At 44.9% G+C, this 26,481-nt stretch overlaps 1 protein-coding gene across 2 annotated transcripts in view; it reads right to left on the bottom strand.

The window, feature by feature from the left end:
• The window catches only part of RASSF3 (Ras association domain family member 3), a 109,290-nt gene that overhangs the window by 50,859 nt on the left and 31,950 nt on the right, over positions 1–26,481 (bottom strand). Inside the window, exon 2 of one of the 2 annotated variants that reach the window (XM_086748731.1) lies at positions 25,959–26,080. In XM_086748731.1, the coding sequence (XP_086604857.1) occupies positions 25,959–26,080 (122 nt within the window). Of the gene's footprint in view, positions 1–1,911; positions 2,341–25,958; positions 26,081–26,481 lie in introns of those variants that run through there. The other variant, XM_086748740.1, reaches the window with a different exon arrangement.

Here is a 26,481-nt window from a genome sequence, read left to right as displayed (position 1 = left end):
GCGTTTTTGATGCTGCAGAGTCAGCAATACAGACGAATTTGTTCCAGGCTACTAAATACATACTTAAACATGTGCCCTGCAGCACTTTGCTGCAGTATTCTTTTGGAAAACATTACTGGAGCACAATATCAAATTTTAGGGGTTTTTTTTTTTTCCATTCCTCCTTGCTTGGAAATATTAACATCACACACAGCAACTTACACATTTGCACAATTTACTATTTATACAACTAGTATTTAGTAACTCAACTCATACAAAAGTGTTATAAAGACACAGGTATGTTTTTAGGATCTGAATCAAGACCTGGGCCATCTCACAACACAGTAGCTACGCGGAGCCTGACAGCAGCTAAGCATCTGTCCACAAAGTACCATCATGTCATGGTCCTCCTCTGTGAGGGCCAGGTGGCAGCCAACGCTGGCCAAATAGGTTAGCAGACGAAGTTCAAGGACCCTTGGCAGGATTTGCCAACTTCCAAAGTCTCTCAATTTAGCAGGAGGCTGAAACTCAAGATGGATGAGAAAAAGACGACCCCTGAGGAGGGGTGCAGTGAGAGGCACCCTGGGAAAGCAGCCATCACCTGATAAAAAGCCTATTTGCACAAAGTGCCCGAGCTCAGGTGTAGGGAGAGGGTGCGCCCAGGCTCCCTGCCAAACTTTGCAAGGGAAGCTAAAGCTCAAGAAAGCTCTGTGTACTTCCTCAAATGGGAGCAGAAGTTTCCTGAGGGGCAGTTAGAGGGCTTAAGTTTTAAGCAAATCACAAACAGGGCGTAACAGATGGAGAACCTCGGAGAAACAGAAACCAGAGTTGGCTTTCTGCAGCACAACACAGCCTAGAGGAGCGGCTGTAGGCAGTGAACGATGGGTCTTGACAAGCCCCACGGGTGGACCAGAGGGTACCTGAGGTATCCAGGCTTTGATAAGCAAGTTTATAACTCCATCTCCATAGCAGCAGTAATATCGACAATGACGTCCACTGGGAAGAACCAAAAGTTTATGCAAAGAAACAGGCGCTGAACAGAGAGAAGCCACAGATGCTGGTGGCAGCAGGGGAAGAAGAGCTAGCATAAACAAAACAGGCTCGCTAGCTTATAGTTTCCAAAGATACAAACCACCTCGCTTTGGGAAGAGAAAAATGAGAGGGACTGGACTGCTTCGCTAAAGAAATGTTTACCCTACACGGCCTAGTGACCGCTCTGGATCTGACAGGGACTGTTCCACTTCATATCCCTGACGCCAGCTTTGCTCCTAGGAGAGAGGGGCTGGTTTTGTGATGGCAAGGCCTCCCCAGCACACCAACACTTCTCGCTCTGCCTGCAGCCCCTCCACTGAAATGTCAACGACGACCACAAAACGGGCTGGTTCGGAGTTTTTGCTTTGTGTTTTTTACCAGTTCTTCACTTCAAAGCCCACTTGCAGTTGATTTCCTGAGCTTGAATGCTTAAACCCAGACACTCGAACACTTCTTGAGGGCCTTTCTCTGCCAACAAAACAGCTGAAGAGGCTGTCATTCATCTGGAAAGGAGCTCCGGGAGGAGGGACGGGGCAGACCCTGCCGCGCGCCAGCGGAGAGCAGCCAGGGGAGCCGGCAGCAGGGCTGATAGCAGGGTTACTCACCACCCAAACATGTGATTTTTGATCACACCCCCCACAGCCCGCCACACTCCGGGTAGGGGCAGGGCGGGGGGGTCAGACTGCCAGCCCGGCGGGCTCCGGGAGCCGGCGGGGGCCCCTCGGCCCGGGCGGGAAGCCCTTTCCCGCCGCCGCCACCTCCCTCCCGCTCCGTCCCGGGGCCCGGGCGGCTCCTTCCCCGTGGGGGGAGGGGGCGGCGGACACGTGGAGGCCGAGGCCGGAGGGAAGAGGAGGAGGAGAGGAGCCGGCCCGGCCCGCCAGCCCGGCGCACAGCACTTACTTGCGAAGTTGTCCGGGTCTTGCCCGGCGGCCTCCTGAAGAACGAGGTGCGGGCGGTGAAGAAGAACTCCTCGGACTCCTCCTCCTCCAGGCTGCTGTAGCCGCTGCTCATGCTGCTGGTCCAGGTCATCGGCGGCGGCAGCGGCTGGTGGTGGTGCTGGGGCCGGGCGGCGGAGAGCGCCGTCCGAGCCGCCGCATGGGGCCCCGCGGCCGCCGCTCCTCTCCCAGCGCCGCCGGGTCCGGGGCGCAGGAGGAGGGAGGAGGAGGAGGAGGAGCCGCTGCTCTGCCGGCTCCGCTCCCGCCCTCCGCTCCCTTCCTGCCGCGCAAGTTTCCGCGGCAGCGTCGCGCCGAGTCCCGCCCGCCCTGGGCAGCAGGTGAGGGGGCGGGGGCCGAGCGTGTATCGTCGTCGTCATGCCCTCCCAACCCCACCCGGGGGCCCCGAAACACCGGCCCGGCGGGAGCTGGAGGGGGTGTCCCGCCGCGGGACTGGCGTGGGCTGGAGTTACGGCCCCTCCTCCCGGCTTTGGGCTGATACTTCGGCACCCCCCGTTAATTGCCAGCGGGGACCTTCCTAAAGAAAGAAGTTCCCAAACTTTCCCCTAATAATTACCCCATTTCACTCTCCTTTCCTGTGTTGTTCTAGTAATCTCTGAATCTCTGCTTTGGTAGCAGACCCACGCGTGCTGAAGCAGTAGCAACCTGGCATTCCCGCAGCTGCTGCTGTGGGTGGCTGGCTGGCCCCGGCCTCTCCTGGCGGGATCAGGCCCACGGACTAGTAAATCCACGGAAAGCATCGCCCCGGGACGCGGCAGGGAGCGAGGCTTGTGAGGACTCGGCAGAGATGAGATACGTGCGCAGATAGCGAGATTATCCCGAGCAGCAACTGGGAAACATCTTTAAAAGCAGGGCAGTTCTGATAAGACGCAGGGCGTACATCGAGCTCGTCACTAATGGGGGAAGTTGCAGACAATGCCTGAAGGCCAAGCCACTCTGTAATTACCTGCTTCAGAGCTTTTCATGTCTTCCCTTAATTTATCTAGGGCTGGTCACTGTCACCGACAGGATACTGGGTTTAAGGTACGGCTTCCTAAAGCTACGCAGCTGCCCAAAAAAAAAGCAGATTTGCCTTTCCTGCAGGCCCTCAGTCCCAGCGTTCCTGCTGTCCCCCCGTGCCACGGCAGTGGTCCCGCGGGGGGAAGGAAGTGAGTCACATCAGCCACTCGCCACTGGAGCAAACCCTGGGGGACAGGGCTGTGGGGATCAGGAAGGAGGGCAGGCTACACCTTTCAGCAACAGCCACAGCCTTAGATTAAACAGATTTGAAGCTGCGTGTTTACCAAGCCGTGGCCTAAGCCAATACATCAGTTCCTGTGGTCTCAGCACCCAGACACGGATGTACCTGGGATGCCATTAGCTGACCTCTCCTTTCCCTCTTCCCCGTCTCACTGATTCTTCACAAACTCGTCTGCTGCATGCAGCCATTCCTACCCCCCCACCCAGGTGGGGACTGGGTCTGTTTCTGCCAGTTAGGTGCTCTTCCCGCACCAGTATGCAGTACGTATTGGTAAAGTCACCTCAACACCAGCAAAACAACTCACTCTGAGAACTGAAACCGGTTTGGGGGGTATTAAATCCTCATTTTCCCATCAACTCTGATTCTCCCAGATCGTTGTATGGAGTTCGGCATCTGGCAGATTAGAAGGTTGCATAGCTTTTAAAAACAAATAATTGAGTCTAATAGCATAGATGTGAATGTGTCAGATCTTGGGCCTACTTGTTGGCACTGTAAAGCCCCATGGTATTCAAGATAGCTTTAAGTTGAATGCCAGGTTACTTGAATGTGACTAAAACTTATTCAAATGCTTGCTTTAGACAAATGAGCTTTGTGTTATCTGGCTCGCCAAGACCAGCCCCATGCCAAAAGGAAGTCCCACTGGAGATCTGGGCTTGCCTCTGAACCTGTCCAAGACCCCATAACCTCAGTTTACAAAGCTTTTGGATGTAACGTCCCTGACCATGATCACAATTAAGGTGAAGGTTTTTCAGTGACTCGGGTGTGCTACAAAATGGGATTTGTTTTTCTAGACTACAAAAGTGTTTTTAAATGTTATCCGCTGGCACACTTGACTGGCTCCCCAGCAACAAAGACACTGTATGCATAGCTTGTTTGCTTGGCCATGGCCTCAAACCTGACAGTGTGTGGGTGGACTATCGAGCTGGCAAAGAGGATCACTGAGACAATAAGCTGTTCTAAGGTAGCTCGAATCCGTATGTGCAAGATCAGTTGCAAGTCCTGAGCTCCAGTTTATATGCTGTCTGGCAGCCAGGCATGGCATTCACCTTGTCTGTGAAGCATCATTTATACTGATAACGCTGGAAGATTTACAGTGTTGTTTTCTCCTGCTGCAGCAAAAAATGATGGCGAAAATATGTCTAAATTCTTTGTGCTATATCTTCCAATATGAGTTCACTCCTCAACTATAGCTGGTTCTAAGCCTACTAATTTTGACAGTGATTTTTTTTCTTTGATTTTTGATTTTTCATTTGACAGTGATTTTTTACTGTAACTTTTTTTCAGACGTGACACTGAGTCAAACAATTCACATGAAGGTACAAACAGATATGATGCCTTTAAATTTTGATTTGCTTGGTGCTTGCAAATAACATATCCAAATACGATCGAGTATTTTGCAAGGCTGATACTTAAAGATGAATCGGTACCCCTGTGGATTTCACTGTTCCCAGGCTACTCTTTGTTCATATTTTTAAGGTCTCTATGCCGAGATGAGTACTTTTCCACCTTCTCAAATTGACTTCTTGATCTTACCTAGGAAAGATTCATCCAAAGCTCTTTGTTAGGTGCTGCATTGAAACCTCTACACTTGAGTTATTTTTGGTTCACTCTGACAGGCCTCTTAAACAGTCAACCAAAAAAAAAACCCACAATCCACAGATAATCAAAACAAAAGACAGCCATGTCTCAAGATGAAGTTAGTAACAAGCTTTCTGAGAGCATACTTGTTCTTAAGGAGAATTACTGAAGCATTAGGTAAAAATCATGAAGTTAAAGCCAAGGAATGTGGCACAGGAGAGAGATTTAAAATATAGACAGGCACTATGAGGCTCTCAATCAGTCCTTCCAAGAAATAATTCAATCCAGTGAGAAATTAAGCTGGCAATCAGTTATCACAGGATTACACAGGCAACTGGCAAGAAGAGGGAGAAGCTTTTTTTTTAAAATGAACAATTAAGTTCAAGTAGCAAGTAGTGCTACAAATGCACCTGTGAAGAAAAGGAGAAGAAACTTTCTTTGGTTTTTTAATTAAATCTTGATGACACAGATAGAGTTTCAGAATATTTTTAAACTATAGTCCATTCAAGCCAGTTAAAAGTGGTGACTCAAATAACACAACCAAAAATAGCAGTGGGCACTCTGTGTTCCAAAGCAAGAGTCTCATTAATAAAATATTAATAAAAAGCGATCATAGGCAAAGATAAACTGTGTGACATATGGTTATTTGATGTGTAGGAGGAAATCCAATATTTAAAATCACAGTTACATTGAAGGATAAAATTCAGCTTTAAATCACTTTGTGGTTTTTGGAGAGTCAGGTCAGAGAAATGAAACATCAGGCATAGCTTCGAGAAAAGTGGAACTTAAAGCTGAACTTCCTAAACGCCAAAAAAAGGTATAAGAATTTTATTAATCCAGCAAGGATTAGGACTTTCAACTACCATAACTGAAATAAGAAGCAGATATCGGATTTCATAAAGGTGGACTGCTTCACAAGGTCCTGCAGCTTTGTTTATTTGTATTAAAATACCACTTTATTGATGTGATCACAATACCACAGGAAAGTATGGCTGAACAGGATTACAAGGGGGAGTTCAGTAAATCCATCCCCTGCTCTGAAGAAGAACTGAGGTCTTTACACCATCCCTAACACACTGTTAGCTAACCCATTCTTGAAACACAGCGTGGTAGTGTAGCGTCTCCCCCATAGGTCATCCCTTCCAGTGTTTAAACTACCTATTGAGTTAGAAAGTTTTTTCTTAACATCTCGTTTAAAACCTTCACCTCACCTTGCCCACTTGCTTCTTAGCAAAAGAGAGAGGGGGAGAACAGTTCATCACTGTTTTTTATAGCAAGCTTTTGGCTATTTGAGGGCTCTCCTTGTTCCCCTCATTCTTCTCCTTCCCAGACTAAACAAAGGGACAACCGATAAAAACATGCTATAGAGTTTACATTAACTCCATCAGCAACTGCATGATGTTTACGTGTTTCTAAAACATCCCCTCAGCTCTCTGACATAGAAACTGGGAGGACTCATTAAAAAGGCAAAACTACTAAACATTCACTCGGCCAGTGATGCTGCTTCGACCCCCAGGACAAAGATGCTCAGGTCTACACCCAAGCCTCCGTCTTTTTTCTAGATTTTTGCCAGACTACATGAAAAGGCAGTGTGTTGAAGGAGCAGGAAAGCTAAAAGCAAGATAGCGCATGGGCTTGGAGAGTCCTGTAGCATTTAAGGCTACACTTCTGTTTAAATAAAACCAGTAATGTGGAGATCTCATGAGAAGAGTCTACAGATTCCTCCTTTCCTACTTCCACCGGCTTCGGTTCCCTCTGGGTCCCTGCTGTGCTCTGGCAGCAGGACCTGTGGTGGCCTTGCAGCTGCGGGCAGCAGCCTCCGGTGGGGTGGGAGCAGTGGAGGGAAGCAGGATGTGGGCAGTCAGAGGGAAAGGGTCGGCCCAGGGACTAAACTTCCTTACCCTCCTCTAAACCTGCACTGGTATCCCTCCAGTTTCACCAGTGTTTTGCAGGAAGAGTTTCATTAATGACCCTAGCAGTATTTATAATTATAATTGCTATGAATTAACAAGATGCCTGCAGCCCCTGGCAGCTTCAGGAATACTTTTGGTCACTTCTGGAGTCCTGCGGGTCTTTCCCTCCCTTCGTTTTCTGCCTTCACATGCCTTTGCAAGCCCTGACCCTGATCCAGGCTTCACCATGGACATAGCTTTATCGATGATTAGTCCCTATGGGACATACTAAATCTTAAGATATGCTTGGTACTGAAATCCAAAAGGGTTCCTAGTGAACAGCGTGTTGGATTTGGCTTCTTTGTAACATATTTACTGGGAAATACAATTATGCCATTATGTTCATTATGTAAATTATGACTGTATAGCAAAGACTACCAAAAAACAAGTTGCAGAGGAAGAAAGACAGTTTGTAACAGACTGTCCCTTTAAAACCAGAATAAATAATTCAGAAATCGTGTGGGTTTAGTTCTTTCTGCATTCCAGCTGCAAACAGTGGTAATTTCAAATGATCAAAGCAAAGCAATAAATTTGAAATACAACCAGCAGAGAACATCCACTCAGGCCTGTAGTTTCCTTACACCAGTAAACTTTCTGTTTACTCATTTCTCCCATTTGTCTTGAATTAATAGCTCAGGTCTGTTTAGTACCACTGGCAGCAATGACAATTACCCTTTGATTCATACTTAGCAACTTGTTAATTCAAACAAGGTCATTCCAGCCACATAGGCACACGAGTGCAAACTGAAAACAAACAGGAGCCAGCTATGCAGCTTCTCTCCATCTCCTGGTGAAGAAATGCCATGGGGTCATGTACTTGCTACGGCAGATGCAACCTTAGACAGCGTTATCGGGAATCCTCTTCCAGCTCCTGAAATTCTAAATTCTGCCTGACCCTTAAGTCCCCTTAGTGCAACTCTTTCATCCAAAATCCTCAAAATGAAAGGGATACCTGGAAACTAAAAGTAACCCACACAATTTCTTTCTTACTTGCACGTTCACACACTTGCAGTCATGCACCACATCTGTGGTCTTCATCCATCATACTTAGACCACTCAGAGGTAACAGAACCCAGAGCAAGTTCACCTCCCTCATACCATCTTGAGGTTGTGCTCAGAGCAGTCAGACCTACGTTATTTTGACAAGAGATGAAAAGGGGATGGAACAAGGATATTGCACTTGTCTCCCTTTTTACGATGCTGTATACACGTGGCCACGTACCCACACGCACAGTCTTACTGAAATCAATAGAGCTACTCATAATTTTACACAAGCACATAATTTGGAGGATTGGGGACTTTATCTTGGTTCCAACCCAAAGCTATAGAGATAAAACTGTACCCTTCCTGACAGTTTTGGAATTACCATCATCTCTGGGTTAGAGTTTGACAGTTTCCCAGAATATTCAAGCAACATCCCTTTTTATCACAAAAAGATGTGAGTGTTGTCAATCCAGCTTAGCAAGATGACTCAAGATTGGCCAGTGTAAGACTACAAGTCCATCCTTCCCCAAGGAAGTGTTTCTGCAGTTTGAAGACACTGCCACCCATGGACTGCGGCCTCATCATGTGGTGTGAGCACAAACCTTCCCACATCCAGCCCTGGCCCAAAACCCACCGGGACCAACTGAAAGACTCCTATTGCCTTTGAAAGGATTTGGATAAAGCTCATAAAGCAATCCTCTACTGTACTTTTTCCTCTCCCATTGACTATATACTGCATTATTAAACAGGTACTTTCTTGTCAGAGATATGTAAAAATAGATTTTACAATACAAATGATGAACAAATACTTAATATGTCTGTCATATGTTTAATCAGAGGGTTTCAAACAGCTTTGCAAATGTACCGAAGTGAGTCTTGCCCTACTTCTCACTCTCGTTTCAAAGTCTGGAGTTCGGTGGCACAGACAGATCAGTGGATGTGCCAGCAGTAGTAGGGGTAAAAAGCTGAGAACCATGTTACATCTGGCAATCCGTTCCCTGCAGTGACGGCCTATGTAGCTGGCTCTAACCACAGATCACAAGTCTGTCAGCACCCAGATGTAGCCCAGAAACTCAAGAAACAGGCGAAGAATTCATCCTTCTCATGCAGTACCATGGGTGTGAATAGTCAGACATAAGTATAGGCTAAGGTTGGCATAAGGGAAGCTCAGAGGCCTGAGAGAGCTGTCATCTAATTCTCTGTAAGTACCACTCCTTGCCAGGGTAAGCAGTGGAGCTACTGTATGAGAAAATATAATCTTAAGAAAATATTCTATAATGAAGTGTACTGAAAACAGACATTCTCCTACTTTTGTAAATTCTGTTCCTAACAGTATGTAAAAATACTCGGGGCAGTAAAATTAACTAGGACCTTCTGTTTTAAGTATAGAAACCACAACTGTGGAAGCTCAGCATGCTTTGTGGATACCGCGAAAATGTGAGCCCTAATGCGCTGTAGCTGCAATCTGATTCCCAGCATCTGTCCTCAAACTGGTGAACTGGTGGGGGAAGGGGCCTTCTGGTCAGGGAATCACGTCCACATTGTCATTTCCTAGACAAAGAACAAGAAATTGTCCTGTCATACTGTATACAAAACGACATTTTGCTCTGTTTAATAAGTCTGATTGTGATAGATAGTAGAAACTCCCTAGAAACTGTCCCCACAAATTTAGGACTTTCTAGTAAATCGTCTTGACAACAGCCCACGAAGACAAGCATCCCAGAAAGACAGCGCTATTTGACAGGACAACAGATCTGACAACTTGTTGCCAAAATGCTTGTCTAATCCACCCTTGGCTGGAAAAAAAATCTTTAAAAAATTAGCCTCGAAGTGCAGTGCCCGATGCCTGCTGAGCTGCACAAGATAACATTTATCATATTTTCAGTAGGACGTGAGTACCTTTAAATTTTGCCCTGGATCAGCCTTTCTTTTAGCTAACTCTCACAAACTCCTTTCACACTTGGTCCATGTCCCATTCACTGGCCTGAAGCTTCCCAAAGTAAAAATCAAACAAAAAAAGTAATATTTTGAAATGAAAATCAGATTTTTCTGTTTAGAATTCCTGAAAATCCCAGAACAAAAGACCAGACAGATTTCTGTGTGGAAAAAGAGCACATGTCTAAGAAAGCAGAGATGTATGTTTCTAATTTTGAAGGAAGATTTCGAGAAAAAATATACTGAAAAATTAAAAAGCATAATTATGAGAAAAGTACACTATGTGAAAGGGCAGCTAAAGAAAGTGTATGTGTCAGGGCTGAGAAGATACTGGAGAAGTAGAAAAGAGAAAAGGAGAAAAATAATATATGGCGCTTCTTTTTTTTCTTTCAAAACCGTGGAATGATGTGCACAGCATCTTGAATCCTCAATTTTGCAAATTTAAAGTCAGCCTCCTGGCTTCAAATATGGAGGGAAAAGGAAGGGAGAGAGCGGATACATCACATCCATGAGGAGTCCAGCAGAGCTGCAGACCATACGGGGCTGTGGCCTTGTCAGAGACGTCCTGCTTCTGCGTGGCTCTTGCTCTTCTCTACCTAAATTTTCTCACTTAGATGTAGCGACAGCACTTTGGGAAAAAAAAAAAAAGAGATGACCAGAGGGCAAATAAGCAGAGGGAAAGAAGCTATTTATGCCTCTGCCTGCTGCTGCGTCTGGTCCTGCCATGGGTGAAGAGGTCAGAGCCTGAGCCCCGGGCTGATGCAGGGCACGTTGACATGACTTGCTCTTATCTGCTTCATTAACAAAAAACCATTGATATTATTAAAAAAATAAAACACAAACAGGATATATTTGGGTCTCAAAGACCAGCATTTGTAAGCTGGAAAATGGCTCCTTCATGACTGACCGCCTTAGGCTTAACACGTCCCCCCAACCCTGCCATGCAGGGCATGGCCAAGACCCTCGTTACTTCTCCAGTCTCCAGCATAGGTCAGACATAAGCCAGTGTTCAGGTCACAAAGGAAACTGTTGATCTGACATTTGATATACTTTTGTCTGTTTGTTAGAGATAGCCCCTTTTTGTACATAATATGCATAATATGACCTACAATTTATAGGACGTGGGCCTATGCTGCCAAATAATTCACCTTCCCAGCTCAGTTCCAGGGTCTGGTGCTGTGATAGTCTTATTTTACAGTTAGTTCATCTGTAGGCCCTCTTTTACAGCAAATCAGTGCATTTCCTTCAAAACAAACCCCAGAGGTGCTTCCAGGGGTAGTCAACGCCAGAAATCACGCCATCTCGGCAGCATGGACCCCTCAGCCTTACTCTGCTTTTCACCATCCTCTTAACGCTATCCCAGCCAGAGTCTCCCCCTCAGCCTTCCCTCACATCTTCCAGGCAATGTGACCCAATAAAACATGCACGCCGTATCTTGAGTTCGTGGGTACAGGGGTGTAGGACGCAGCCTGAGGAACGTGGACCTGAGCCACGCTGCACTGCCTGGCCTGAGGACAGCGGTCACTCCCTGGGATGGCAGCCTTTGGCTGCAGAGAGAAATAGTCATGGCTGGGCTGGCTCAGAAGCTGTGCTGCATCTACTCATTATTTTTCAGTCTTAACTTGAAAAGCAGCACATTTAATTAATTTAATTTCACAGTCATGGCTTATGTTTACATTGTTTATAACGTTAAGCTTGTTTTCTAAAATCAGAAAAATCACTATTCTTAGAAAATAAAATTATTTTCTTATTTTACTAAGCTTGGGTGATTACTCTTCACTGTGAATTCAAAAGGGATGATCCGAAATTTTAATACTGTTATCATTCAGATGGAGAGAAATGGTGGAAGAACATCTAAAAAGAGGTTTTACACTGCAGAGCTTTTAAGATGAAATTTTGCCAATTGCAACACATAGCAAATCGTACAGAGATCCTACAGAAGCAGCGTCTCTGGTATTTTCCCACCGCAGCAATGTCCAAACTCTGATGCCAAGGCCGTAGATTGATTTTTTAAGGCTTTAAAGAGGTGTAAATTCTCAGTTTCTGGAAACCAAACTAGTTGTAAAGTAAGGAAGATTTTTATAAAATCGCTTGTAATTGTTATTCAGTCCTTTTTCTTCAGACATGGCCACAGACTCGCTGCACGGACGCACTGTTTACATCCCGCTGTTAGAGAACGCAGGCGGATTTACGTTAGGCAGGCCGTTGCACAAGAGCGGTCCCTATTTCAGCGCTGCCTCTCCAGCACGGCCTGCGCTTTACGGAAACTGGGTTAAAAATCACAGCAAATGGTAGGTCCGAAGGAGAAGCTGGGGGGAAGGGAAGCAGAAGAGGCAAAGCAGATGTGTCTAAGGCGGGCTGTTTTGCGAGCGGTGACTCCAGCATTCGGCACCAAGCATGTGCTGTATTTTCTACTTGAAAGCCGACTGCCACTTCAAATGAAAATGGTTTCTATGTGCTGCACCATAAAATTACACAGACACAAAGGTCCAGGCTAACTAGCTGTTTACCTCTGTGTTCTACCACAGCACATAAGTTATAATCGGAGGAAGGAAACTCCTAGGAGATCTGAAGGCTTTAATTGTTTCAGCGTGCAGATGGTTTGCATTACAGCAGATCGACACAGCTCGAGGTCAAGCCGTAGTTCAGCAATAGCTGCTTCGGCAAGTGAGTTGAGTGTGCTTACACCTCTTCTGGGGAAGGCTTAACGGCTTTGTTACTGATTTTATAGATATTTCAAGGCTTAAGAAACACCGCAACAGGTGGAACTGGAGGAGCATAGGTTGCCACAGCCATTTCCTTCATGTCTGGTACTAAGCAATTTTTAGAAGCAGCTAAATATAGCTTTTTTCCTACAACATTTGAGCACTTTGTTTCAACATGTTCTCTTTTCTGTCACTGACATAAAAACACTCCGTTACAGACTCATGAAGACATCTCCCACAACTCTGATTTTCTTTGCTCTGCTGAGATTTGCCATGCAACCCCAGCACGTAGAGACGGAGGTCTGACACACGTAGTAGTGACTCCTGCCCTCAGCCATCGCTCTGAGCTGCCCCTCTCCCAGAGGTTCCCGGTCCCTCTGCACAGCACTTCATGAAGCTGTTCATGCACAGCCCTTCGGGAAGCTCAGCTGTTCGGGAAGCAGCTGCCGAACTGCCTCAATTTAGAGCTAAGACGGCTAGGATAAACTGGAACCAATTTTGATTTTTTCTTTTTTTTTTAATAGCACCAGGCTGAAATCTGCCGCAGTACAGCAGCTGCTTCATCAGCTGAGCCATCCCTCCAGGCAAAATCAAGCTCCCCAAGAGGAAAACAGGCTGAGCATCAGGGCAGGGGCTGGGGGGGACCCTACTGTAGTGATACCAAAGTAAGATGTCACTGGTTAGAGGCTGGAAAGCTCCGTGTAGGAGAGGAACCCAAAGTATTCTGGGGCACAAAGCCTGCATGAGCCACAAGCACTTTCTTTTGTGCCATAGGAACAAAAGGGGTTGTTTAGTCTAGAGAAGAGGAGGCTGAGGGAAGACCTCATTGCTCTCTACAACGACCTGAAAGGAGGTTGTAGAGAGGCAGATGTTGGTCTCTTCTCCTAAGTAACTAGTGGCAGGACGAGAGGCAATGTCCTCAAGTTGTGACAGGGGAGGTTTAGATTGGATATTAGGAAAAATTTCTTTACTGAAAGAGTGGTCAGGCACTGGAACAGGCTGCCCAGGGAAGTGGTGGAGTCACCATCCCTAGAGGTGTTCAAGGAATGTCTAGACATGGCACTCCAGGACATGGTTTAGTAGGCATGGTGGTGTTAGGTTGATGCTTGGACTTGATGATCTTGGTGGTCTTTTCCAACCTTAAAGTTTCTATGATTCTGTATACCAGCTGGATTGCAGATTTGTCTGGTTAGCTGCCATTACAAAGGCAATCCCAATGTTGAAAAGGTGCATCTGGCAAAAACAGTGCATGATTTTTGTTTTAAAAGGGATGGTCTTTGTTTCTCACACCTTGTCTTTTGGTTCTGCTGATCACTGCTTATGCCCATCAGTTGTACACTGTCTCCAACATTTATTCTCTACCTCTTGTCCCACAGGAGTAGTGCCAGACCCTCCTACATAATTGTGGGGCAGCACCGTGCCTTCCCCCCTGCACTTAGTGTCTGGAGTGCCAGACCTGGAGAGAAACCACAGCAATGCATTGACAAAGAGAGGTTCTGTTTGTGTGACTCAACAGACGTACAGATGTGTCTCTATGACCATATGTGCAGGTAATTTAACACTGTGGGTGCTCCTCCCCTCCCCTGACATGCCACCAAATTAGCAGAGTCACAGGGGAATTGAAAGATGGGTTGTACCTCAAGGTCAGAAAGTAATCTGTGAAGTTGCAGCCTACTTGCAGACCTTAAAATATGTCAGAAACGTCACTGAACAAAACATCACAGTAGAAAAATGCTAGAAAGCTCATGCTCTTTGCTGTGCGCATTAGGGCATCTACCTTCATTGTTTGGGTCTGAAAGTAGTTTTAAAAACTCTGTGTTTCAAAGACTTGGTTTTAAATTAACTTAGGAAAACTCTGCAAAACTTTTTAAAAGAGGCTTGTGGCAGGGCTGTGAGGATTTGAAACAGTGAGGCACACCAATGCTGTGAGCCGTACCTAAGAATTTCACATGCACCTCTCAGAAGCAATCTCCTGCCACAACCCCCCCACGCCGCACTCAGCGGTCCTCGACATGGCCTTAACATCTGTTTCGGCATCTGGTGTTTTGGGAGGATCTGCCTCTACGTGCTTTGCTGCTTTCAAAGGCCTGGCTGCTATTGCTCAGTCTGGCTGGCAGCGTTCATCACCGCTCTGCGTTCGGGCAGATACCCTTACAAGGAAACACAACGATTCGCTCCCCTCCACAGTGGGAGTCCGGCAGGCACATCCACCGCTGTAAATCCATAATCCAGCTTTACTGGGTCCATTTAAAATAACTTTGGGAGGCAAAAGGAAGCCTGAGCTTGAGGTCTAATTCTTCACACAGATAAAAAGCTGAGGTGCATTTACAGGACAGTGTATCAAGTTTGTCTAGCTCCTAACTTGGACAAGATGCTGCAGGCATCTGGGCCAGAAGGCGAAGGGGTTGCCAAAACGAAGCAGGCGGCTGGAAGCAAAGCAAACCGCCTCCAGCAGCCCTGCCAACAGATTCTGCAGGTCAGCTATTGAAATGATTTGTACATCAGCATATTTTGAATTTTGAATGCAAGCCTTTTCCAAAAGACCACAGCAAGAGTGTTTGTAAAGAGCAGACTGTTCTCAGAGGAAATCAATTTCCTAAAGAATCCGTTTCCTTACTCAAACACCAGAAAGGTGGAAGGTTTTCCTAAAATTGGCACTGAGGGCATATCTGTGACATGGAGATAATTACTGGAAGTAACTAGTGAAACTGCCAAATCCGACTATGGCAGAACTGCCAGAAATTTTTTCCTTCTTACTTGCAGCCAAAAACCACAGGTGACTTAAAAGAAACGAAAGTGTGGGGAAGAGTGTGGAATGACCAGGAAAGGCTGCTCTTACGCACAGTGCTTTAGCACAGTCTAGAGGACTTCTCTATGAAATGCTGCCAACCGTTGGGCCATGGCCAACTCATCTTAAAGTTTGGGTAGCCTGGGGGTGGGTGGGATGGCAGCACGCACGCTTCCTTCACATCAGAGGCCCTTGCGTCTGCTAACTTCTCTTTCTGACTCGGGATGTGGGGCAGTTCCTGTCCCCACCTCTGGGACACACTGTGCTGACTCCACAGCAGGCAATCTCAGTCCAAAGAAGGCTCAAAACTGCGAGTTGAGGATACTTTAAAGAAAAAAGAAGATGGTTAATAGGTGTTTACAAACTGTCAGTGAAACTGGATCTGTTGCGGCAAAACTCTGCTCTCACTGACTTTGCTGGACCCTACGTCTCTTTTTTTCAGTGTCTAACCTAATGCAATGATTCTCAAACCCAAGAGTGGGATTGCCCTGGGAGGTCCAGACTGTGTGATGGGAGACAGGAATAAAAAAATCCAGACGGCTCGTGTCAGCTCCTCTTGTCCCTTTTCGGTTTCTCTCTTCCTCTTTCTCTATCAGTGAAGGTCTCCCCTCTTTCCAGCCCCACCATGGGGGATGTGCAGATGGGATAAGCATAGGGTGGAAGGAGCTGGCAGCAAGGGGGTGAAGCCCAGCGGCTTGGGGGAGTGTGGCTTGATGAGGAGGAAGCTGCGGGAGCTGTGCAGCCCAGCACAGCTTGGGAAGTTCCTGCTGGGACATGGAGCACAGGATCTCAGAAAGATGGTTCAGCCAAAGGAGAGGACCCCTGACCTACCCCCAAAAACTAACATCAAGGACACTTCTCAGACAGACAGCAGCTGCCTAATTACAACTGGAAATGCAGATTCTAGGTATTTCCAGAACACTTATTTCTTGTATTCATTCACTCCAATAAATCATTCCTGTCTCTAGCTATATCTGTTAATTGTGAGGAAAATATAAATAATTCAGTAAAATCAGAGTTCACAAATGCAGCTGTCGGAGATTTTACTCCTTCCACTCTCATACTGAGCTACCTCTGAATTTAGCCTTTCTGTAATTCTCAATTTTAAGAATTCACCTTTGCTTTCCTTCCCCAGATTACAGATTCTTTAACAAATTCAGGAATATTCATAGAAGTTACGGGTAAAGCATGAAGAAGAAAAAAATAAGTTCTCAGAGTATAACCCGGTGCCATACAGTGCATTTATTCTCCCGTAACACTTTGCAAGAAAGAGCTCATCCTCAGTGTGACTATGAGCAGCAGAGAAGCAAGGAACATTGTTCACAATGTCACCATTTCCCAAAACTACTTCTGACTCACGGGACTCAGATATATTTGAGCCACAATGAAATAGCGGTGCATATCGTGGGCACCTCCCTCCCTCTAGAGAAGGAAGAAAAGAAAGCTGGAGGTGAGAGACTAAAAATTAAATCAGCACATCTGAAAAGCAAGGCCAAATTGACCTGCTGAAGGCCATGTCTAATCAGTCATTAGTAGAGCAAGGACTGCAAATCTGGCTTCCTCAGTCCCAGTTTCATGCTCTAATTCCTACCTCCAACAAATTGCTTTATAATAACCATAAGACCTTACTGATTAGTCATATATGCAGATAAGGAAATCTCTCTTCAAGGTTACCATAACAGAACGTACTAGTCAGGATGGCAAAAGGAAGGTCAAGGGGAGATGGCAGTGCAAATGGAAAACTCAGAGTGGAGTGTGGACTGAGCAATGTTCCTCTGAACACAAATTTAGGAGTACTGGGAAATGTAAAACTAGTGTTCAGCCTTGCTAGACACTGGTCTTCCTTCCCCAGAGAATAATGTTGCAGAATGGTCTGATAAGGTTGTTGTGATAGAAAAGTTTAGCGAAACCGAGACAAGTTTAGCGAAACCGAGACAACATAATTTTATCCTAGTCAGCTAGGTGAGGTCAGCCCCAAGCAGGATGCGCAGTGCTGACCTCATCCTGCCGCCCCACGGTAACTATCACTGCTGCTTTGTTCTCACTTAGGAGAGAGAAAGCAAAATAATCAATGATGGTATTTATCTTGCTGTAAACAAACACTCTGTCAGAGAAGGCAAAGCCTTGAAAGTGGATTGACCATGGCTGCATACAAGCTACTTGCAAGAAGTGGCAGAGAAAGAGATGGAGAAGCGTAGGATATGATTTAGGCAAAGCAAATAATTGGATCTAGTTATCCAACTGACTGCAGCACATCAGTAGGCAAAATACCAGAAATGGGCATCTGCAGCTCTCCATTGGTTCACAAGACTGGTAACGTATGTGTTTGAAGATCTCTTAGGGTCCCATGATGAAAGTTTTCTTCTCAAATATAAAGGGGAGATTATTTTTTTCCAATTTTCTCTAGGGATTATCCACATTGGGCAGGCGTGGAGAGACCAGCTGAGTTTATCTTCCCAGGGCACTGTCCAGCTTCCAGGCAGCATGGCTCCAGGATCGTCTGGGCTGGGAACTGATCCAAAACTCATCCTTATGAGAAGCCTCTTGATTAAGAACCACGTCACAAGTTGTAAGAAATCTAAAGGTCTCAGGTGACAGGTGATCAAGATGCAAAACTACCTCTGGATGAAAAATCTCACCCGGAGTATCGCAACCATAATGTAAGATGTAGATCTTGAAGGAAGCGATAAAGGGACTTTATCTCATTTTTGACAGGGTTGTTACACCATTTGTGAAATAAACATTCATGGAAACAAACTAACAAAAAAAACTCAACTGATCACCAGCAGATTCTTTGTAGAACAAACCAGATCTAAAAAGCTTGAAGGAGTCCACATTTTGTAGCTCTGTCTCTGCGTTCAGAAGAAACAACAACAGTCTTTTGTATGTGGGCAGCTTCTTTTACTTGGCAGTAAAGGATCAGAAAGTCACAGGAACAGGAGGTGCAGGATCCCCACAGGGACCTGTGCTGCACAAATGGAGGCTTACAACAGCTTAAATAAAAAGGGAGAAGGAAACACGACAAAGTGACTACGGCTTGATATCTCCCACAAGTGCTATGAGAACCTATGTTTTGATCCTGGGAAAGCCAGCTACTTCTTTACGCTTTGGGTAGGAACAAGAGGAAGTTTAACTAGTATGACTTAATTGCCATTGCTTTTAAACGACATATAACTGGTGACAGTTTCCTCCTTCCCAGTAAGTATACTGAAGCATTAACACTTACTACATGGCTGAAGTTTTACACGTGTATATGCGCTATTTGCAGAGTGAATGAGGAACATGTAAGTTCTCAACCATGCTTCCTGTGGAGCAGACTGATGTGAGACAACACAAAAAAGAATGGAGCTTCACTGTAGAACAAGATCCCTGGGAGAAGGGGATGCACCACGCAGCACACACGTGGAGCCGAGGAGAAACTGAGCTCATGCAAACAGGCCGGCTCCCCTGCACTGAGGAAAAGTCTGAAAGGCAGCTTTTAGGCAGCGTCTCCAGTTAGAGGAAGCCATGAATCAGTAAGGAAAAATGCTACCTCCTGTCATTTGATCCCCGCTCTCTGGAAACAAGGCTTTACATTGCTGTAAGATAAACAGGATTGCATCAGAACAACATAGGGCTCTGCTCTATACCTGTTTTCCTCACAGCTGTCTGGGGGCTGCTAGTTGGCAAGCTACTTGGATCAAAGATTGGGAACAAATATTTTAATATCTTCACCCAGCAATGTTTTCATTATAAATAATCAAAAACCTCTCCCCACCTTCCTTCCCCACCAGGGAAGGTTTTGCATCATGCCCTTCCTGCACTGAGTCAGAAGGCAGCAGCAATCTCTTCCCTGTACATTTCCAACAGCTGCCAACGCCATAAGTCAACAAATGACGCCTGATACTGTGAAAAAAAAAAAAAAAAAAGAAAAAAAAGAAAGATAGTGTGAAGCTCCAGGAATATTTTAGGCAATCTGGATGAGAAAATTGGATGTGAGTTTCACAACAGTTCTGACTTTCTCTTCTAATCAGCTTTCACTGCCGTCTTATTATTTGCTTAAGGCTGGTCTACATGGGGTGACTTAAGTAAACTGCAGTCATGTCACCAGCCCAGCTACCTTCCTACATGTTCAAATGCAAAATAAAATGAGCCTCGTGAATAAGCGCACTAGAGAGTGCGTGATATTAAATATTTCTTTGGATCTTCATACTGCTTGGAAACCAGTCACCCCTGTGGTTTAACAGATTAGGACAGACCAGACACGGCTGCTGGTAGTTCTATTTTGGTCGAGGTGTTTTATGGATTTAAAGTAAATAATCAGCCAGCCCGTGAAGGGCAGAATGAAAACCACTGTCACCTTGTTTACCAGCCTATCTCTAACAGAAAGGTGACATTTAGTTGTCCATCTGTCATCTACAGCAGATGGACTTTTGAAAAAAGTCAGTGTTAGGATTGCACTGGGACAGACTCCCAGGGGCTGGCGTTCACCCCCCACTTACCAGTTTCCCAACCAGTGCTCATTTTCTTTGCGTGTCTTGAGGGCTGAGTAAGGCACTCAAGACGCTCTCATAGTTAGTGATTTATCACCCAGTAACTGTAGGTACAATCATGATCTACAACATAAAACAGCAAAATACCCCTCTCTAAGCACACACGTTTTGACGCAGGCAGCCAACATCCATTTGCCTACACACGCCCCATCAAAACCACTCGTGCTGGTGATCGTTGTCCCGATCTGCATGTTGAAAGTCTACCTGAAAGATAAGAAGGAAACCGTGCTCTGATCTCTTAACTGCAAACTATCACAAGCTCAACCCTCAGGATGCTGGCCTGTTGCCAGCCCCAACCCGCCGACTCCGCTTGCTCAGGCAAAGCCTGGCCACCCCTCACATCTGTATGCAGCTGTATCATGCTAGGTAACATACACAACATGTAAAATTTAATGATTCAGAGGATTGGTTCTCCTTGAACTTCTTCTCCAACAAGATTAGGCAATGCTATTTGAGTGTCAGAGAACCACCTGGAACACATGGGATGCGCAAGCCTATATTACTCATATTAAATTTGTAATCATCTGTGCTCTGCTGAGATGCTGGGAAGATATTAGTAACTTTGAACCAGGAAGAAAACTGTCACATTGAAAAAAATGCAGTTGTTATTTTACATCCTACACCTGGCACAATGCTGACAGCAGAAACGGGAAAGGATTGTGGGAAAATGTGTGTGGTAAGAATAGTCTGTATTAGAAATAAATGGTGGAATAAGAACAGCAATCTTACAATGACAGCTGACAAAACAGCAGGTTGAAGCTGGCCACATTACTAGGGAAATACATATTATTTTTCTAGGGAGACTACAGAAATGTCTTGAATATGAAAACACATAAGTGTACAAAAATCAAAAGTGCATTTTAAATGTTCCCATCATCTAACAGCAGTATTTTCCTGTAATTTGAAGCCTTATCTGCTTCTTCTATGTAACTAGAAAATCAGAGCTGTTTGACTGGAGTTGATATGGTTGCTAAACAACCTATAACTGACCTTCTCTGGGTTTCAGCAATGTGTTCTTTAAGCAGTGAGCTTGTTACCTTTCTGTTTGAAAGGTCAGGCCTGTACAGTACCCAACTATTTTAAAAAAAAAAAAGGCTTAAAGATAGATTTTTGTGTGTGATTTCTGAATAACGTTTTACAACCATAGTGGTTTAACAACATGACTCTGATTGCTTCCATTGGCTGAAAATTTCCACGAGGTGCCAACATGCTGAAGTACACTCTGTTAAAAATATTAATTCCAGTATTATGTTATTGGTGGTATGATGACACCACTCAACACGTGTCTCATCCAGTCTTTACTAATTGAGCTTTAAGATCCACTTTTCATTTTAAAAAGCCCTCCTTGTTTAAATGCATCTTTTGGATTCATCCTACTTGTGATATTCAACTCCTGCCTCGGTCACCATCAGCCCAAGCATTTATTCGCTCTGCTCTAGCAAACCCGACAGACTGTTTCATGATACCTACTCCAGAGAATACTAAGCAAGTCCAAATATGGGATATAGTAAATTAGACTTCTTAAAAATGTTGCAATGAATTTACAGTTTAATGATCTTAAGCCAGTACTGTGCAAAGCCTGTATTAGTAATACCCCTGTGAAGGAAGGCTGCACACAGTAGTGGCAGAAGAACTGTTGTGGATACTCTCAAATTATTTTTGAAAGTTTGGGACTAATTTCTAGTCTATATAATCTGTCAAGGCTTTTCTTTATGCCAAATGGATTTCCCTAAAAGTAGCCTGCGCTATATACACAATTAGAACTGAAATCAGCTCCAGGTTTAGTTTAAAATTTTTCCCAGTCATTGGCAAAAAATGAAACTATGCTCCGTCTGCGAAAACAAACGTCGTTCAATTTTCCTCTTTTCCTTTCAACTACTACCAAGCATAATCAGGTTTAGCAGAGATCTGAAATACATAAGCCATAAAAAACCATGCTCATGGTAGAGAGCAGACACCACTACCCAGAGTTAGTACGGGACAGCAGTCAATAGCCCAGCAGTACCTTTCATTATTAATCAAGAGCTGTACACATCTCCATTGTGATATTTTGCTCTGTATTGCCCATTTTTTTCCCAAAGGGGATGTTTTTGAAAAGAGATGTCAAACGATCTCACATCTCTGGGAAGAACTGAAACTACTTTCAGTTCCAGTTCCATTCAGTAACCTCAGTGTCCACCTAGGTTCAGAAGGTTCTGTATTTGCACTGTGAGATCCTCTCAGTCTTCTCCACAGCAGGTTCATGCATTTTGAAGCAATCTGGGGGGTGTTATCATCCAAGCCATTTGAAACAGCCTATATCCCTTTCTATACTTTACCAAGTGCCTCAGGTCTTGTACAAACCTCATCTCTGACCACTCTGAAAATTTGAGCGCAGTGACATCTCTTTGAGAAGGCATGCCATCTTGAAGGAGAAAATAAATTGTATCTGTGTCTTATACATAAGAAATTTTAACATTTTGATCCATCTGGGATGAAAAAAAAAAAAAAAACCAGGAAAAAAATGAAAGTCCACATCGTGGTTTTGATACTTCTTAGACTTTGAGAAGCCCTTGGCAGTGTCAGGCAGAAGGTGTTGTTCCTGTAACAGGCAATGTGGTAGCACAGGAGAGGGCTGTTAGAAAGGGGCTCTGATCGTCCCTCTTTGCTCATTCCTGGAGGAAACTGGCAGCTCTTTCCGCAGCTCCTTCTGAGTGCTCTGTTGTACGATCACAGAGAACTCTATATCTATCACTTCTTCTTTAATCTCTGTAGGAAGCCTTTTCAGGAGGGAAACATCTAAGGCCACACAATTAGCAAAATACCATCCCCTTTTCACCTGAGCCATATATTTCTGCCACTGGGTACCTGCATCATGCTTGAAATTGTGAGTTTCATTTCGTTCAGCTCACGTAAGCACTGTTCACAAGCTGTGCTCCAAACTGAAAAGCTGATTGGGCTTTGCAAGAGCAAACATTGGAAGCCACACCATTTATCCGACCCGTATAAAAACACGTGGTCCAAAAGCAGCAGTACTGGCACCGCTGGGAGTGGAAGGGTAGGGGGGAATATGCGACAGTGTATGGGCATAAATGAGCATCCAGGGCTGGGAACTACAGCCAAGCTGCAAACTCTGCTGCACTCAGGGCCCCACAAGGTCATTGCAGCAGGACAAAGTGCAGTTTGTATCACCCAGATCAAGTAGGAGATAAATTCACATATCAATCACAGCCTAAAATGATATTAGGCATTATGGAGTTCGGTCTCAAAGTATTTGTCTACCATCATGCTCAGAGCAATCGTCTCCCTGCGTGGAGGAAGGTATGCAAGAATAAAGGTGCCATGTCCCCTTACAAGAGAAGGTCTAAGCTGTACCAACATAAGAATGCCAATACAACAACTTCAAACTAGTGCTTTGCCCACATAGAATTATTTTGCTAAAAAAAAAAATTACACTTCAAAACAAAACGGTTATCCTAGTAGGAAGAAAATGCACAAAGCACAGGACTTGTTAGCAATTCATTCCTCTCCATAAATATAAAGTTCCAGTAGTTCTCTGAAATCCCTTCACATTTTAAGTCAACGCTCACTGTATGGGTTAGACAACCCCAAAATACATGTGTGGTCTTTGCAGCTATGCATTTTACTGGCATAGCTCAAGCAAAATTAACTGGTTTTGCACACCATGTGATTTTCAAAGTCACAATCTAGATAAAGCAAAAGCAGGCTTCACTGGAACACTTATCGGTTTGCTTCTTGCTGAGAACTGTTCTGTGCCAAGTATCTGACGCCTGTGTTAGCAAATACTGTGGTGCAACACGAGCAGCTCTGTAAAGCAAAGCAATTGGTCCTGAGAACCCAAAGTCCTCAATATAAACACTTCACCTAAGTAAAAACTTAGGGCAATCTCTGTTTTGATCCTGCAGACTGAATGCCCGTTAGTGGTCAGAGTGTGTTAGGTAGTTTCCTGGAGTGCCTCTTCTCAGAGGTTTCAGGAAACAGCTTAATTTTCATCTGAAAGGGAATTAAGTTTATGTGCTGTAAGACTGCTTGCTGATATGAACAAAAACAAGGGAAGTGAGGACAATTGGAAGATTTGCTTCAGAAGCACACTCCTGCCTCTAACTAAGCCCCTGCAGACTGGACTCCCATCCACAGAATAGGAATGCAAGAATAATTCTATGATTTTATGCTTTTGTAAAGGAAATAGGTTCAGGCTTTTTTCCCATCCTCTGGCTCCTTGATTATCATATAATAAACACCTACTCAGTTGTTTGTGTGAGATGGAGGTTCCAACTTTAAACAGAAAGGGAAAATCACCTTAAGGCTGAGACTAAGTCCAGATAATTTTAGCATGGAAGTGAAAAACAATTTTGAAAAGGCAGCTGAGCTAGGATTTGTATTTCATTAAATAGTAACCTGTAAATGCCAGCTCTTGTAACAATGCTTCCATACAGAGATCTTAAAGTGATTTTTAAAATTTGTAACTCCCTTTTACCTGCAAGGAATCTAAGTCCTGGAAAGACAAAGCCGTACTAGCAGGAAAGTAACAGGAAGGAGCGAACGCAAACCTTGCAGCCTCCATCAGTAGCTATGCACAAAGAAAATTACTTCACCCAGTAGGAAACATTCCAGGTTTTGTGCCCCTAAATGATTGCTGCTTCAAAATCAATGGATCATGAGTGCTGAAAATAGCATTTGAATCCTTACTTATTTGTATCAGTTATAAGACACACACTGACCCAGACACTAATGAGGAACATTGAGATTTGCAACAACTGTCATCCAGAGCAACCAGCCAAATTATGACTCCTTCCAAGAGGAAGGAATCAGTAAGAAAAAAACAGCACTTATCATAGAATCATAGAATGGTTAGGGTTGGAAGGGACCTTCAAAGGTCATCTAGTCCAACCTCTCTGCAAGGAGCAGGGACATCCCCAACTAGATCAGGTTGCTCAGAGCCCCATCCAACCTGGCCTTGAATGTTTCCCGGGATGGGGCATCTACCACCTCTCTGGGCAACCTGTGCCAGTGTTCCACCACCCTCATCGTAAACAATTCCTTCCTTATAGCCAGTCTGAATCTACCTCCCTCTATTTCTTTGATGCAATCTTGTTGTGCACAAATAAATGCACAAAAAATGTGGCTTCCTTGAATACTGTAAGGCTCAAACAGCAAGAAGCAGTTTCCTTGCTCAATATTCATAGCCACTGTACCCAAGGCAGAAATAGCTCTTAGATCTCTCATGGCCTAGCTGTACATGCCTTTTTGAGTATACATGAGGAGCTCACAAGAGATACTGTGTCCTCAGTAGCAGTTTGGCTGGAGCAAGCATCTCCCCTACCAAATAAATGTCTCATTTGCAGAGAAAATTCAGCGCCAACCTGGAGCACAGGCAGCAAGCTCAGCAAGGGCACTGAGAAATGCTGGTGCCCTCTCAGAAGTTTCTACTGGTTAGGTGTAAAATTTCAAGGGCTTAACATCTGATTAAGTTTGGGTGGACTTTTGTGGAAGACACAAGGTAAATGTATTTGAAAATGCAAAGAGGCATGAACTAATTAGCACAATACAGAGTTTATCACAGCACTAAAGGTCTATGAGGCTCATTATCACTCTATGAACCTCCTTTCTCAGAGGACCCCTGCTCTCTCTGCAGAAACATGCTGCTTTGATGTGTTCCCTGAACAAAGAGAAAGGCCCTGATGCCGAGGGTGAAACGCAAGGATTGATGCTCTGTGGTGGGTTAAGGAAGGAAATGAGAAGGCACGCTGTGCCCTGTTGAAGGTGCTGGGGAAGGCAGGAGAGGAAATTGGAAATTACCTTAAGAGGGATTTGATGAGAACTGGGGGATTAACACCAAATCCAGAGAGATCTTTAATGGCCACAAATAGCCAAGCCCTTGGTTTTATTTGCCTCCCTGTGGCACTACATCCAGCAGCACAGGGCACCTGGGTCATCAAGCTCACTTTGTGAACTCCAGCTCCTCCATCTAAAGAGAAGCTCTGTCCTCATGTTCTCATTGGCTGCCATACATGCCCACTCTGACCCTGCAGTGACCAAAACCAAGGAAAAATACCTTTTTGTGGGACTACTTTTCAGCCAGTTTAGCTGAAAACTAATGGGAAGCAGGAGTGACCCAGCTGGCAGGAGTCAGTTGCAGCTCGACCCAGCCATACTATAAAATCACAGCACTGGGTGGGAAATTCAGCCTTGCTAAAATTCAGCAGCTGGGTGAGGCAGGCAGACCACACTTCATTACAGAGCTGACAAGAGAAAGCAGTAATTACAGGAACACTATTACCTGACCGTTGTAAGATGGATCCAAGGTGTCATGTGGAGCGAGGCAGTCCATTAATTTTCCATTCCGCCGGCAGCCCAGGTGCACCAGATCTCGGCAGTGAGCATGGCAGGTGTATCTGCAATCTGAAGCAGGCACACAGACACCAAAAAAAAAGAAAAAAGAAATAGAAGCGCTATTTAGAAATGAAGTTACTGCAGGCAGAACCTAAAAGCGACACACATCCTCATTTGCTGTGTGACCTCAGAGGAACTACCACCTCTCGACTGAATCTCCCCACCCGCAGATAAAGATAGTAATAGTTCCCTATTATTTGAGATGTAAATTCACTGGAGCGAAGGTGACAGTGCAGCACACCTCCCAGTGTCACACTGGCACGGCTGCAGTGGTGCAGTTGACTACTTAGATCAGGACCACCTCGGTGAGATGTTTTTGCAGAAGGTCCATGCCACAAACTAGGTATTAGCTATTGTAACGTAAGCATGAAAAGAAACAACATTTTTGATTTACAGATAAAAAAATTCTA

This window comes from Chlamydotis macqueenii, chromosome 1 (genome assembly GCF_036417535.1).
Source record: "Chlamydotis macqueenii isolate bChlMac1 chromosome 1, bChlMac1.mat, whole genome shotgun sequence".
NCBI classification, from domain to species: Eukaryota; Metazoa; Chordata; class Aves; order Otidiformes; family Otididae; genus Chlamydotis; species Chlamydotis macqueenii.
This window is presented reverse-complemented; position numbering and strand designations above follow the sequence as displayed.